This window comes from Pleurodeles waltl, chromosome 1_2 (genome assembly GCF_031143425.1).
Source record: "Pleurodeles waltl isolate 20211129_DDA chromosome 1_2, aPleWal1.hap1.20221129, whole genome shotgun sequence".
Taxonomy (NCBI): Eukaryota; Metazoa; Chordata; class Amphibia; order Caudata; family Salamandridae; genus Pleurodeles; species Pleurodeles waltl.
In genome coordinates, this window is record NC_090437.1 from 1122704484 (window position 1) to 1122721191 (window position 16708).

The following is a 16708-nucleotide window of genomic DNA, read 5'->3' on the forward strand; positions in this document are numbered from 1 at the left end:
GGTGATGGAAGGAATTCTTGAATTAATTTCAGCCATTGGTAATCACTCTGGGCAACATTCCGGTCCATATTTTTTTGCAGTTGCACTGCTATAGTGTGCAACCTCTTTTTGTACCTAAAACTGCCGATGGCAGAACAGTATTCTGTATGTGCTCCTCCCTCCAATTTGCAAATATTTACGGACTGATTTACTGCCATCGATCGAGGACACACTTATAGCTGGATAAGGAGCAAGATACAGTGCTGTGTGCCAAGAAAGGAAGAACAAAATAAGTTCAAATATCTCCCATTCATTTCAGTCATTTTGAATTTTTTAGTTAATTCAGAAAACTAGTATGTTCTTATGGCATAGCAACTTATAGAAAGACTTGGATGGTTTGTTATTTAGAATAGTGAAATTAACAAGAACATAATTTTAGGTTTCCTAAAGATTTCCTTTTTATTTTTTTCACACAGTAATTTTTTAAGGAATATCTAACCAGTAAGTATGCACAGCTGTTTCCTTAAGCTAAACAAATTACATTGTGTCCCAATGATCAGTTACTTTGGTCAGGCATTAGAGGCAGTAGTGCCTCGGAGTATTCAGAACAGTAAAACCCTTTTTAAATGTAACTGTGGCATGAGATCTCAGCGCTTTATTCCCAAGGATGCCTACATGGGAATGACTCTGCACACTGTTACTCCATTTGAACTGGCCCAGAAACCCCACATAAATGTTGAGCAACATAGGTGAAACCACTTACCAGAGAGAAGTTTCACGCAGCACAAGGGAACCCAACTAAGCCTGCAGAGCTCTTCCCTGAATTAATAAGACCATACCTGGTTATAGATGTTATTAGGATCCGATATAGGTCCCCGTGTACCACTGGCCCCACAAAGTAAATATTAGTTGAAGAGATTATTAATAAGTCCAGCTTAGCAAAGGCTGAGTTACACCTTACAACCATAGTCACGAGAGCACTATCCTCTAGAAAGGGAAATGTAAAATGAAAAAATCTGTTTCTATTTCAAAATGTAATCACATTCTTCAAGTTCCAGAATGGGAAGGTTGGATTATAGTTAACCTAAGCATCAATATTTAGCTGATCTGCATTTAATACTCTGTGCACATGAACAGATATATCATAAACTGAATGGTTCTAAATATTTGGATGAAGCAAGCCATTGGGAAATGAGGACTGAGCAAGGTCTTGTGCAGAGGAGAACTCTTGGTTGCTAGATTCTGCTCTGACAAATGTGAGTGTATCAAAGTGTACTATTCTGTCCAACATTTGTTACCACAGATTTGGGCTTTTAGGTGTAATTGTGAACATAATATGTTTATCCCCAAAGAGGTAAGGAGAGCAACATACATATGACAAGGATCAGACGAAATGGTAGATCTATGCGTGATTTACATTTCCTGTTTGATTTTATCACATAGTTATTATTTTGCCTGCATTGGCACATTTTCTTGTGCCAACCTTCGTATTGCCTCATTTGGGCAAGATAGCTATTGGATTGCTCAAGTCGCCATCCCAAATATAAGTGAACATTTGTTTACAATATTTTTATTTTTCCTGTATACTACTATTTTGAAATATAACTGAAATGCATGGAGACCAGGGATGGTGAACAAATCACTGGACAAACATGAGCATTACCCAGCTTCCCTTCTCCTTATGCCTCAAATGGAAGAACCACAGTAAAAAAAAACATTAGTGGCTCTAAGAGAAAATATTTTGGTCCAGTGGATCCCTTAGCGCTAAAGGAACAAACAATCAAAAATAAACTAGAACTCGCATTGTTCAATATAACGCTCTAAAATCTACCTTCAGCTTTCTAAGTGGAATCTATAATGTTTCATTATAGATACTGAGTTGCTTCTAAAATTAATCGACCCCCAAGGATATGATTCATGAGTTGTGGATAAGCAACAATTACATTTTCTTGTATTTGAACATTTTTATATAGGTTTCTAAGAATTTATAATACAAATATGATTCCACTTCTTGTTATTGTTTCATTAAAATGTGTTTTCCACGTCCTCTGTTTTCAGTTATGTGTTATACTGGAGCCAATGCAGGAGCTTATGTCGAGACATAAAACGTACAGCCTAAGTCCACGAGACTGTCTGAAGACGTGCTTGTTTCAAAAATGGCAAAGGATGGTGGCGCCACCAGGTATTGTTTGCGGTTTATTCATCCATTACATCTTACTCATTCAAAAACATTGAGTGAAAACCTGGATAGATTGTTTTGTTTTGAAAGCAAGGGAATGCAATACATCCTAGTGCAAATTATTAATTATAATCTAAAAATATGTTCTCTTTAGTGTGAATTATGCACAACATATTAACCTAAGAGCTTCTAGCTGTCGATGAGGAGTCACTCTAAACAAACATTCCAGGAGTCCATGAAAGTCACTCACCTTTTCTTTGGTGAGCAGCTCTTGCCTCGTCTAGTACTCTCTGAAGCAGGATGCCAACTGCAAAGAAAGGCACACACATTTGCACTGCTACCCCCAAAGAAAGTGACATTGGGAATATCAAAAGTCATCTTGAGTATGAGCCCTGGTGCACACCTATCATACAGTCCAATGTGGTCAGAGCTAAAGAGTCAACAAGAGGTATTGTGAGTTCAGTTTGTATGTTGGCCATTTCTTAGATCTTTAACCTTAAAACTCCGATCCCAAGAGTCACTGTGATGTGAGTAAAAGCTTTCTGTTAGTTTCCCTTCACTTGGCTCAGTACATAGGTACAAACTTGTCCAATTAGAAGGGCATCTTACTGTGGGCCAAGGTTCATGATTGACAACTTCAGGGTGCTTTGCGTCAGGCTCCAGCTCAAGAGTCACACAAACCGAGGTCTAATGTCACCTAGGTAGTACAAATATGGGAAGCTTTTCTGCCATGCACCGAACACCAGCATTCAACAGCAAAGCTCAGCACTCTTTCTTCAACCAGCACACTGCTTAAAAAACACTGTTTTCTGCCACTCCTGTAGTCATTTGTTGACTTTCAGGGAAATATCATGGGCAGGATCTATCTGTAGGATGCCCTTCAAGAAGGATGCCAGCACTTTCTGGAACATCCTGCATGTTTGAGTGTTAGCTGCTTGGTCTGGGGATTTGTGGCTTCTCAATTTTTGATTCATAAATATTGTAAAATGTGGTAGTTGTGCTGATGTGAGATGAAACCTGGGACTGGCCTGTGAAGGAGGAGCAAACATGAGGCAATGAGGCAACTAGGGACAGGCCTGCAATAACCCCCAAGAGTGCATAGAAATATGTGGTTTGGGGCATAACGCTGCTGAAGATCTAATAGGGCCACATCTAAAAAAACACTGACCCTCTTCCTCCCCCACCACTCTAACTCATCTAAAAATCTGTCAGACTACAACGGACTCCCTAACATTCTTTCAAACCGCTTCCCTATTCCTATCCAAGGACCTGATTATGACCTTGGGGAAAGGGATACTCTGTCACAAACGTGACAGATATCCCATCAGCCATATTACAGGTATTATATCTTATGGATGTTGTAAAACGGTGGGAGGGGGATATCCGTCACGTTTGTGATGGAATATCCCATCCGCCAAGGTTGTAATTAGGCTCCCAGTCACCAACTAACAGCTGCACATGTTGCACATGTCCCTCACTCCCAATAACCTCTCACATCTTCCCTTTACTAATCCACTTCAATCAGTCTATTCCTATTTAAAATTGCAGAATACATGCATGGGAACAGAGGAGTATAACTTTAACAAACATAACACAACTAATCTTCCAAGGAAAAAGCACCTCAAAGCCTCATCAGGGGGATTAAGGGCTATATAAATACAATTTACAACTATATGGAGGGACTGGATAGTTGTATTCTTGACAAGACGAGGGCCCATACAGAGACAGTAATATATGTTCTTCCTTGATTACTAACCAAATCAGTTCTACGTCCTCTGCAGAGTAGCTACAGAGATTTTTCCAAAGTTCATTCAAGAGGTCTTATTTTCTGAGACTAATCTAAAGTTACTTTGATCTACTGATTGAACTATGTTTAGTTTAGCCTCTAGTACATAATTAGGTTGCACACAATGAGCTTCTAGTTCAAATTCTGCATGTATGGGAAGTCTTTCTTAATATTCCTACTAGAGTATTCCAGACTAAAGTTATTTGTGAAGGTGAGGACTGAAAAACACTTGGAATGTCTGTCAACACTGACAAACTTACAGCATTGTGTTTCTCTCATTACCTGTGAGTACTCTTCTGGCACTACTCATGCCTCAATCTCTTTTCCCAAATATGTGGCTGTATATTTGCCATATTTACTATCACATTTTCTGGAGGAAGTAATAAGTGACATTTTGTGTTGAAAGTGTCCCTGGGCATGGATTTTGTGAATAAAATTCAACATCAACAATAGATCCCACTTTTACAGCCCTTCACTTGTAGGGACAGACAGCAGCGGTCTCAATGAGGACCTTGTTCACAAAGGTAGCTTACATTTTTGAGTAAGTTTACGCTTTTGAGTATGTTTACTACATTTTGGTATTCACAAACTCTGAGTGTAAGTTACTACTAAGAAAAACAATAGTAAGTCCAGCACTACACATGGCCAACCACTAGTTCCTGCAAAACCCTCCCATAGAAGAAGACAGAGGTTGGGACTTAAATTAAAACCCCATAGGAAATAAGGTTAAATTAACTTAAATTATGTAAAATAGTTAAAACTGTGAATAAATATAAACTAGCTTTAACATAATATAAAAATAGTACATATTAATAATTTAATTAATAAATATTTGGATGGCCTATTCTGAATGTTAAAAATAATGTACCAATAAATGTTAAAAAATCAATACATTATTTTTAATTAAACCTATACATCTATTTACATAATTATTAATGCACAATAAAAATATTTTTTGTAGGTCATAATCATTTTTTTTCATTTAAACTACAGTAAAATAATTTTAATTTATTTCAGTATATTTCCAAAAAATAAAGTTTAAATTCAAAATTAATTCGATGTGCTGCAGCATTTTAAGCATTTTGTTCTACATTTAAAGTAACTATATAACATGAATTTACATTGATATTTAACCTAAAAATGCTTTCAATCTTTATTTTTTTGTTAAATAAATTTTTTTAATGTTACCATAGGAAGACTCTGTAGTCGGGGCCATGAGGAGTGTGCCTTATTTTTTATTTTTTCTATAAAACAAAGGCATGATATATTGCGTTGGTCCATTTCTTTTTGCAAGCTAGAAAGAAGTGAACTTGTCTTTATGCAGTTTCAGGGTGGCAAATGACTTTCAAAATACCCCTACAGATCACCTAGTCTGTGGCTGTCACTGCATTTTGCATGATCATGCTCCACTCCTTCCATCAGCACTTATTAACATAGTGCTGTGGACAAGCTGCCATCCTGGAGGACTTTTCACAGCACTAAGTTCCATTTGCATACATGGTTATCTTGATTATGTGAATGAGAAGCTGGCATTTTAAGCTTACAGTCAACTTTTAAAAAGTTTAAGTTAGTGTGCAAAAAAGGTTTGAGAATAAAGCTTTTTGCACAGGAACCTTGCATTGTTACTGTCAGAGTTACACCTGTTTTCTCTGTGACAATCACGTGCACTACTACTTCATGTGCTGTTTTTATGACATAGTGATGTTTCCATTCACTTTGCTTTTCCTGTTGTCTGTTTTGCTAAAGACTGTACTGCTGTCCATGCCTGTACCTTTTCTGAGTTAACCCTACTGAATTATGCTTAGAACTGTCATCAATCCCTCGTTAACTCTCCCAATCAGCTTAGCTAAGCTTTGGAGTTGATGAACAGTATAGCAGTGAAAGCTGTCACGATAAACACTCACACAATCAGCACTCACACACATACCACACACATTCATGCAAGCAGACACTTTACCCCTTCTTCTTTCTTAGTAGCAGAGTGTGTTTTCTGAAATTACTGGGAAGTCATTCACTAATCAGACTCTGGGCCTTATTATGAGGCTGGCAGTCCGAAGACCACCACGGCTGTGGTGGTCTAACTGCCACAGTGCGAGGTTGTCAGCCAGACCAGGCAACCTACCACCATCCCCACCAGGATCAGTGATCCTGATGAGCTGCCCCAGTCCTGGTTGTAATTAACCAGGGTGGCTCTAAAGTCAGTACCGCCCTGCTGATTACAAACTTGTTCTTCGCCAGGCTCTTCATGGCAGTTCCACCATCATGAAAAGGCTGGCGAAGAACAACTGCAAGGGGCCAAGGCATGGGCCATGCAGGGGTCCCCCAGACAGTGTGCATTTCAAGGGTGTTGGTGCACCCTGCATGCTGCAGCATTGCCACCCGTTCAATAATACCACACCTTTCCACTGGGCTGATGGACGGGAACCTTGGTTCCTACCCGTCAGCAAAGTGATAAAATTGTAATAGGGTAGGTGGGGAGACTGCCACCTCAATGGAGATCTCCTCACCACAGGTCCGGCGGTCGGATTTTTCAGCTACCAAACCCGTAATCAGGCCCTCTGTGTTGTATTAAACCCACCTCCATGTGGCTACCAGGAAGGAGGTGAATATACCCGTATAAGGCCAGCTTTGTAAACCTGATACTGAAAATGATGTTAAATAATTAAAAGTAGCTCAATGGAAAATTTCTAGAAAGTTGTCTGGAGGGAAAATCCCAGGTTAGCCTGAAGACTGTAAAACACATGGATCAGCTCCCCTAATTGCTTTACAAATAAAGGGATGTTCCTTTATACCTCAAACATTTATAATGAATTGAAGCCATATTACTTATAGGATACACTTTCCCTGTTTGCCCCTGATGATCCTTTCAAAAAGTGTGCCGGGTGCAAACAGGTACAGTGCGCCCTTTTACAATGAATGCGCTGTCTCCAGGGCAGCCGCAAACTTGTGCTACCCTGGGGCAGGGCAGTCAGTGAATTACGAAGAGTCTCAAAACTGTTTCACGTTTCACAGTATAGGCAGCAAACCACCTGCACTTTAAAGTGGGGGGAGAGATCACCCAGCAGGTGGGAGTAGTGAGTAACTGTACCTGCCCGCAAGGGGAAGTCTGGAGTGTCCATAGGAATCCTTCCCACCCTTTGAGAGAGCTGCCTTCATGTGTCGCACTGACAGAGTGCCATATTTTTGTGGCACACTGTCAGTGTGCCTCCTAAGGGTCTGTTTGCATCCGCACTAACAAAGCGACTCTCTCATTCATATGGGGCAAACCCCCATGCAAATGACGGAACACCCTCTTGTGATCTCATGAAAGCGCTGACACTACATGTGTGCAGGAGCTATCAGTAATACAGAAGGAGCCGAACAAGTGTTTTCAGACCCTTCTGTAATGCCACAGAGATGCAGAAAGCGGACCCACATGCCTGTTGCACTACTGCAGCAAAATGTATGATACAAACAAATTTAGTACCCCCGTCACTGCACGCAATATGAGCAATATAAATTAGATATACTAGAATATTATAAGAGCTTATATGGTAAATGGGTCCTGTGAGGTGTGTTGTCCCCTTTCTTGTGCAGGGGTGATTCTGTAATTTTCTTTCTGTAGCAACTTAACCATGTTCTCTGCGTATGTGTTCAGAAGCCTCCTGCTGACAAGCAGGATGTGTGTTTCATTAAGTCCTGGTTAAAGCAAGATATTATTGCCACTGGATAGTTCTTCTTACCACTTACTCTGATAGACCACAGTGGTGGCAAGTTCTCTTTTCTACCTTAGGTGCAGCAGTGTTACACCTATGGTTGAACATACGTCATCGGTTTAGAAACTGGTAACTGCACCTTCTGATCACCCTACATAAGATCTAAATAAAAGTGCAATGAGGGGTCACTCTCTGTTGTGCCACTGCACTGCAGGATGCCCTCTGACTATGACCTGTAAGTAACATTACATTGTTCTAAACAATACTGAGCAAGATAAATGGAAACAATAGCATCTGAGACTTAAATTAGACACTGCAATGCGTTCTTTTAAATAAAAAAGGAATAGTATTCAGTGATGATGGCATTCCCCCATGTAACCCTGAATGGAACAATAAGTTCTATTATAGTTTCAAACTGTGTCAAATTTGAGCTAGTGAATTGCTACCACTTTAATTTAAAAAGCTAAGTTAGCATTACACGTTACCAATAAGCAAACCAGTAGTATTTGTTCCTCCACTGTTGGAAAAAAGGAAAGAGGTTTTTTAGGAATTCTCTTAAATCACAATATTGCAAATGTTCAGGGCTGTTTGCACAAACGACATGGAATTATGGCAAAATCAAAGATCAAGAATTTCTGTTGACATCAAGATAAATTTATAGAAAAGTGAAACATCTAGGGGGCTAACATATTGCAGTAGAATGTCAACTATTTTGACAGCTGCCTGGAATTCACAAAAGTAAATCTGACTTTAAGCATATGTTTACAAATGAATTTACAATTTTTACAGCTACCAGAAGCAAGGAGATTCATGGCTGGCATAAATCACCACTCGTAAGTCCCATTCAAGGATTGAAAAGGTTTGGAAAGAGGATGTTACAAGGTTTGATTTGACTTTGAAGCTTGTGAACACCCACAAATGTGTACTTTTATGAGCATTCACAAACTTCAATCCAGCCCATTTCCACTCTGAAAATGGTTTGGGGGTTACCGAGCACAGAGATGGTATAACTTCCCTTCCAGGGGGAGAAGAAGGATGGATCGAATCACCCCCACTTTTGATGAGGGTTTAGGGGTAGGGCTTTCAATATTCCAATATTTTAAAAATGTTTCACCTGCAAGAAAAGAAAGTGCAGCTATGCACAGACAGCTCCATGCACCCTATGTGAACTTTGAAAAGATAGCCAACATTCCCAGAAGTAAGCCTTGAAACTTGGCCATAGGGATTTTTGTGAATTAAATTTTAAAAAAGTAAAAATTATGCTCAGGCAGAGGCATACATCTCAGCCCATACTTTTCTGCTCTTTTTGTGACCAGGACTCTATGTAACTCAAAAAATATACAGATAGTCAAAGAAGGTAGAGTTTCTGAGAATTCACACACAAGTCATCAACCAATCCATACAAATCTCAGTGGCCAGGTTAACTCTCAACCTACCCCCCCACAATCACATCCTCCTGTACCTCAAAGGGCTCCCCTTGCTCCCAATCAACAAATGAGCACTCTTCAGACTCCTCATGCACACATACAAAGCCTTGTCTGTACTTACCTCAACAACTGCATACAATTCCACAAACCTATCAGACACCTCTGCTCATTATGACTTGTACTTGCACACATCCCTTGCATACGCAGAGCCTGAAACAAACTGCCCTACACATTAGAACTGCACCTCAATTCTTGATTGCCACAAGAAACTAAAGACCTGGCTTTTTACCTTAACCCTGGCCTGGACTTGCCCTATACAGCTCCTGCTTTAGCACCAAGTTACCCTCCTGGGTGACTTATGCATTATACAAATACACATAAGATAACACATAACACTAAAAGCCTACTTAAACTGCACTCCTACATGGAACCATTCTTTACCTTTTATTTTCTCAAATTAATGAACAATTGTGAAATAATGTAGGTGGCAATCAAATCAGTTTATAGATGGGGATTTCTTTGTAACAAGCACATGGTAAGAGGGCAGCTAACCAACTATTGAAAATGGAACACCAATATACTCTTGTACAGGTTACAGCATGGAATGTTTCTCCGTGAAAGTTCTTCAAGAGAAAGTATGTCACGCTTGATGCTACACTTTTCCCTTCTCAAAAACATAAAGAAAAATATTGATGCAAGGCAGATTAGCAATAAATAGAACAATTCTGTACCCAAAGATGTATGCAACTTAACAAAGCAATGGTTTTCTCTGACAACTGTATTGATGCCATAACTAACAAAATATATATACTTTTACATTTGTACTCCTAACCATGGAAACCCTGGAGCCCACCACATTACATTTCATTGTCCATCATCTTTGAGGATTTCTGGTGCACACTATCTCTCCTAAACCCCTCACTACATTTGTCTCCAACCTCCCATACAAAAATGTAACATCTTTACCCTTCTCAACAAAATACCCTGATGTCTTCACCACCTACTTTTGGTTCCACACATTACCATTAACAAAAGGGTGACTTTGTGCTCTCCTAATACGTTATGAGAGTGAAACCAAAATCTTTTCTGACCAATTTCCTTTCCTCACACTTACCAACTTCAAAGAGTACTTGATGCCCTTCATCCCTTCCAAACAGGGGTCTAAAACTTGTGTCCTCACAGTGTTGTCTTATTATTATTATTATTAGCATCGTCCCCAACTATGTCTATCCACCTTGCTCTGTGTTTCCTTCACTGTATCAGCTTATAGGGATGCTTATACAATTCAGGAAACAGGGTAGTTCCATATGCTCATATCAGCTTCTTAGATCACACTTTCCAAATCTCCACTCTCAAATGTGGCCAATTGCAGCCCTTCCCGCAGGACCCTATTCCACCTTTCTGCTAATCCATCGACCTGAGGATAGTACACTGACATGTTTATTTGCTTTATCCCTCTTTTGTTTAAGTACACTCCCATTTGAACTCTACACCCCTGTCAGTACTAAAGTTTCAGGGCTACATTGTGCGACAAATAGTTCTTCATATACATTGGTAACCTCCTTAGTGGGTTATGACTCTCTACTGATGTGGACAATAATCCACTGCTACTATGTCATACGTGGAAGTCAGTTCTATGGTGCAATAAGACAATATAATGAATGATGCTATCTTTTTTGGCATGGACCCATTGCATTCTTTATATTCACATAAGGATAGTTTACAGTTCTTTGGTACTTGCCACTCTGTGCACATGTATTGCAATTCCTAATTTTCCTTTCCACATCTTGATCCAACCTCAGCGACCAAACATCAACCTGGATCCTTCTCTTGGTGGCCTCATGCCACTCTGGCATTCTTGGGCCACTTTCATTATTTTTTTACATCGGATTCACTGGCACTACAAACAATTTATTTCCTTTGACAATGTCTTCTTCACATGACAATTAACACAGCACACCTGAAGGTTCTACTTGATACTCCAACCTACCCTTTCTGAGCCATCTGGCACATATCTACTTGCTGAACTTCTTCAGAACCTGATCCTATTAGACCACTGGCACCCATTCCCTCTATAATATACTATCTTGTCTCACTTAGTGTAGATGTGCAACTGCATACTGATCCATATGAATACACTCCTCCCATTTAGCCCCACTTTCAACAGACAATCTGCAAGCACAATACATCAGCACAATTTTCTTACCACACATATATGTTACTCAGAGACTGAGCTATTGTATTCTTAGTAGCCCAATTCTAGACTGTGCCCTACTGTTTGGTGAACAGTTCCATTAGCAGACCATGGTCAGTCATTATAATAACATTGGTTCACCACAAATATTTCTAAACTTTCAGGTTCTCTCAGAGGCTGCATGCAAATGCAATACTTACTTCGACCCCCTTCCTGACTATAGAACTATTACTGTCTTTAGTACTTAAAATACTTTGATCCTTGGTTTCAAAGGGCTTTAACACAAAAACAGATACAATACATTTTTTCACCCATTTACATTCTTTTTCACATTCATCACTTGACTTCACATTTTTCATTTGTTTATCAGCTTCCATATGTTGTTGTCCTGCCAGCAAACATGGGAATGAAATGAGAATAATTATCTGCCATTCCCAAGAAAGAATGGAGCTGATCCTTATATTGTGTGAATGGAGGCTCCTTAAAGGCCCTCACCAACCAGATTTATCAAACCTGTGACCTAGAAAATCTACTTCATCAACCTGTTTTTCACTTTTCTCTTTTCATTGTCATACCATTTTCCTTTAAAACTTCTAAATACCACTAAAATATATTTTTAGAGCGCCATGTAGATCTTCCTTATTTGCACCAAGGACTTCAAAGACATACTGGAAATACTTTACATTACCCACTTCCTTAAACAACTGGTGCATGGCCCTCTGAAACACAGCAGCTGTTGAGGTGAGGGAAGAAAGCATACACTTGTACCAATATGCCCCCACGTGTGAAAAAGAAGCTAGCAGGCTATAGTCAGGGTGCAATGCAAATTGCTGATAGGAGGTCAAAAATTCCAATTCAGAGAAGAGCGATGGCCCCTTTATTGTCCTCATCATTTCCCCGCAGTTCATCAAGGGGGTGTGTGTCAACCCAGATAGCGGCTTTGAGATCTCTTAGATTAACACTGAGCCTCAAATCACTATTGACCTTCCTTGTCAAAATAATGGGAGTTAAACACTTTGACTTTCTAATGCTCTCAATAACTTCCTCCTTGCACAACCTCACAAGCTCCCTATATATGGGTTCCAGCATCACGAATGGCACATTGCCTACTTTGTGTGGTATTAGTGCAGCACTCTCTTTTAATATGATTTTCCTGGTAAATACCTCTGCTCTCTTCAACCACGCTCTAAACTCTTCTAGTACCCTAACTTCCCTGCCCTTAGATTTAATTTTGTATACCTTGGCATCATCCGCTAGCAAAGCATGGTTAGGTTATTGGGCTACAGACATATCAGAGAGTCACATTGCTGAAGCAATCTCAACAAGCAAGATCTGTCCTCAGCAGCATACCATTTGGACAGAACCTATACTTCTTTGGACTCTAATGTTACTTCAAAATGCCATAAGACTTTTGGCTTATTCTAATAAACTACATGCATCTATAGGGTTATTCCAATAATGTACAAGTTTACTATCAAGAGGTTTTCGGTAGGATTTTCTAAGCGTGCATAAATAATTTTTTTCATGGAGTGTGCATTGTGCCCTGGAATCAGTTTACACCCTCACCCATTCCATCAATGTTTACAGTAGATTAGGAGTCATCCTTTTTATTGTGGACTAATCTGTAGTAGGAATTGTTCTTCCGCTACCTCCATATTGTCATTGGTTATGGTACCCACAGGACTCACACCAGCCCTTGCTTTCCTACCATCCCACATAAATGGGCTTTGAACATACAGTATTCACAGGTGTGAATCAGGAGGGAGGTGAAATCATTTACCTAGGGATTACAGGTTGCCTTTCTATGCTGATGTTGCTGATTTCATATAAGATGGCTGAAACTCTAGAAATACCAGTAGCAACTAAGGACCTCATTACGAGTGTGGTGGTCTTCAGACCTCCACACTTGTGACGGCAGTGGGACCGCCACATTCCAGGCAATCCCACCGCCACATTACAACCCTGGCGGGCGAGAACACCTAAAGACCGCTGTCACCACCAGGATCACTGTTCCCGAAGGGCTGATGGTGGTCTGAGTTGTGCGCAGCCACGGTGGCGCTGAACTCAATGCCATCATGCTGATTACAACTCAGCTTTCTGCCAGCCTTTCCACTGCAGTCACCCCGCCATGGAAAGGCTGGCAAAAAGCCAGTGCTGGGGGCCACAGAAGGGCCCTGCACTGCCCAGTGCAGGGGCCCCTCTGCCCCGCGCCACCGGAATGACGCACATCAAAATGCACCCTGGCTGCTGTGCAGACGGTTCACATTCGGATGGTTCTGTTGTGCTACGGTATTGGCCTCAGCATCTCTTAAGGAAGCCAAGACCAATACTGTAGCACTGTTTGTGAAGGTCAGCCTAGCAGGAACATCGTAATACAATGTTCACATCAGCCAGCCCGCTGGAAACATTATAATAAGGGTTGGGGGACGCCGCCGGCATGCCGGTGGCATCCTCCCCATGGTATTGGCGGTCCCGTGGTGAGACCCCCAATGTCATAGTTAGGCCACAAGTATCGACACATCAATTGAATGGTTATTTGCTGCACTCTATGTGGAAAAACATGCTACTGTTAATAGTACAGTTCAGAGCCATTTTTTTATTTTTGTTGTTGCCTTATATTGATAAGGATTATGTGGCAGACAAAATGATGGTTGAAAATATGAATATCTAATAGCTACTCAGCACTGTAAGACAATTCTTTTTCAAGACTTTTAAGTTTCAGGCTAGCTGCACTCAAAAGTTTAATAATATTGGTGCTTCAGGACGGGTCACAGATATCTATGGTAACGGCTTCAAGAAGCTAACTATCAGTTACATGTACTTCATGGATGATCATGACCTAGACACAAATCTTACAAAGACTTATATTTTCACTATGGGCCCTAGGACCCAGTGATCCAAAATCATTGAAGTAAAAATATAATCCTTGAGAAAGTTTGAGTGTTCTGTTGCCTTACAGTGATGATTCTGGACAATGGTCACATCCTTTATTAACTTTAGAATTAGTTTAATTCAGTCGTAAGGGCCACTTTGGTTTTTGATGTGTGACCAGGCTGATTATCAAATCATTGAGCAAACACATGCTGGATATTTCGGAAACAAATGTACTTCATTCTGTCTTCTATGGTGCAGTTGTTTAGATCAATGCTAATGTAACTAGCCTTCAGAAACAAAAAACAGGTTCAGCAGAAGATTCTTGGGTCTGTCCCATTGCTCCCCGTCATTTCTCTTGCCTCAAAGAACTCAAAATGAGCTATCTGGAACATGTCATTAAATTATTGTACTTCTTATTTTGGGTGCCTATTTGGTATAATTCACTTACTCATAGTGACAAGCTAAATCTTTTCTTCACAAATATTAAAAGATTCAGAACAATATTTACTTATTTCTAATGCCTGTGAATGTTGTTTATTAACCAGGTTTTGAATGGGCACTGTACCTTATTTGTTATAATTTCTGAAGGGTTAGGTGTTCAACAAAATCACTCAGTTTGTGTTGTGGGAAATTGTTTCGTATTTTGCACCTGGCAGACGGACTCATCCTGGTTATTAGGCCTAGGACACCAACTCTTTTGTTTTGCTTTGATCCAACTTGCCTTGCCTGCCAGCTGAGAACAACTGCTACCCCTACCCAACCACGTTTTGAATTCATTACAGAAGGTATGTGTGCCAGATTGTGCTCTTTGGTCCTGAGGAGGTTCTGATAACTTGTGGATTTGGCTGAAACACCAACATTACCTCAGGGATTGTCCTGTAAGAAAAACATTAGATGCACTGAGCAATATTCATACAGAACTTATAATGATGTTGAAATGAGGATACACTGGAATGTATATATATGCCTATAATATTGTATAGTTCACAGCACTTTCATTTTTGAGCACTCTGCCATGTTCACCATTGTCAACTGTTATATTAATGAAAGAAAGTATAATGATATTTCCAATCAGAAAGGCCACTGTGGATTAATTGATGACAATATTTAGATCTTATACAGGTTCACACATATGTAGCAGATCTGTTTAGGAATGAGATCCACTCAACTATTGTTCTGTATTTCCTACCCATATCCATTTAAACATCTCTGTTGACTAGGTCAAGACAATTCTTAGATTTGTATCCTGACAGGCAAATATTAAACAAAAGCAGGAACAGATTTTACACAGTCCCTTAGGAGATATAAATGATTTGTCTTAGTATGACAAGGAGGGTAATATGAAGTGTCTGTGGATAAATCAGAAAAAGCTAGCCAGTACTATGTGATCTTAATGTAATCCCTAAATGAAAACACTTTGTAAACATCCACTATTACTACAGTATGGTGATGTCTCTCTTATAGGTGTTTGCAAGGGGGCACCAAAATACTTCCAGCACCATTCACCTGTAAACATCTAATATGGCAAATACAAGACTCTGGCTGAGAAGCTCCCTCTGGCACCCAGCAACAACCACATTTAACTATTTCAGTCCAGTCCAAATCAAAGATACAAAGAACCCTACGCTGACATTATTCAAGAAAGCCTCACACAGCAGTATAGAAAGAGACTCCAAGGAGCACTGCTTCTATTTTATGAAATCTGGTGATAACAGTGCTATTTATTTGTGAAGGCCCAGCCATTAACCCCTTTTCAAATCTACACTTCTTACTGAATTCCATTAGCATGACATACATACGTACATGTCACAGTAGGCTCATAGTGATGATTTTCTATAACTGCCTAAGCAGTTACTGCTCTGGGGACAGCAGGCCTTCCTCCTCCAAAGTCTAGCTGGCTGCAGTGGCCATTAGAACATTTATAGGGATCTCATTGACGGAGGCCACCTGAAGGTACCTGAGGGTATCTTAGAGGGTTGTCTGGAGCCAATCATGGGTGTCAAGGTCAGTTTACAGTCCACGAATGGGAAGTGTTGGACTCAGGAGAGGTTAAATATACTATTGCTACTACAGTATTTGCAACAGTAGGTAAAGCTTGGAACTTAGCGTTGAACTTGGGAGGGGTACGATTTACTATTCCCACTCCAGTGTGTGTAACAGTAGGAAAAGCATAGGACTCAGGAGAGCTCAAATGTACTATTCTTGCACCAGAGTATGCAACACCAGGGAAACCGTTAGACTCAGAAGGGATTAAATTTACCATTCCTACTCCAGTAAGTGCAACTCTAGAGAAAGTGTTGGGCTCAGGAGAGTTCCATTTACTAATCCTACTCCAGCCTGTAAAACACTGGGGAAAATGTTGGTCTTAGGGGAGGTTAAATTTACTATTCCTACTCCAATGTGTGCAACAATAGAGAAAGAGTTGGACTCAGGAGATTTAAATTTACTATTACCACTCCAGTAAGTGCCAAAGTAGGGAAAGCTTTGGACTCAGGAGGGGTAAAATGTACTATTACCACTCCAGTGTGTGCAACAGGAGGGAAAGTATTGGACTCAGGAGGGGTAATATTGATT

The 16708-nt window shown here is 40.1% G+C and overlaps 1 protein-coding gene across 4 annotated transcripts in view; it reads left to right on the forward strand.

The window, feature by feature from the left end:
* The window catches only part of LDB2 (LIM domain binding 2), a 1065253-nt gene that overhangs the window by 995222 nt on the left and 53323 nt on the right, over positions 1-16708 (forward strand). For all 4 annotated transcript variants that reach the window (XM_069202302.1, XM_069202319.1, XM_069202310.1 and 1 more), the window contains exon 6: positions 2038-2161. In XM_069202302.1, the coding sequence (XP_069058403.1) occupies positions 2038-2161 (124 nt within the window). The remainder of the gene's footprint in view (positions 1-2037; positions 2162-16708) is intronic.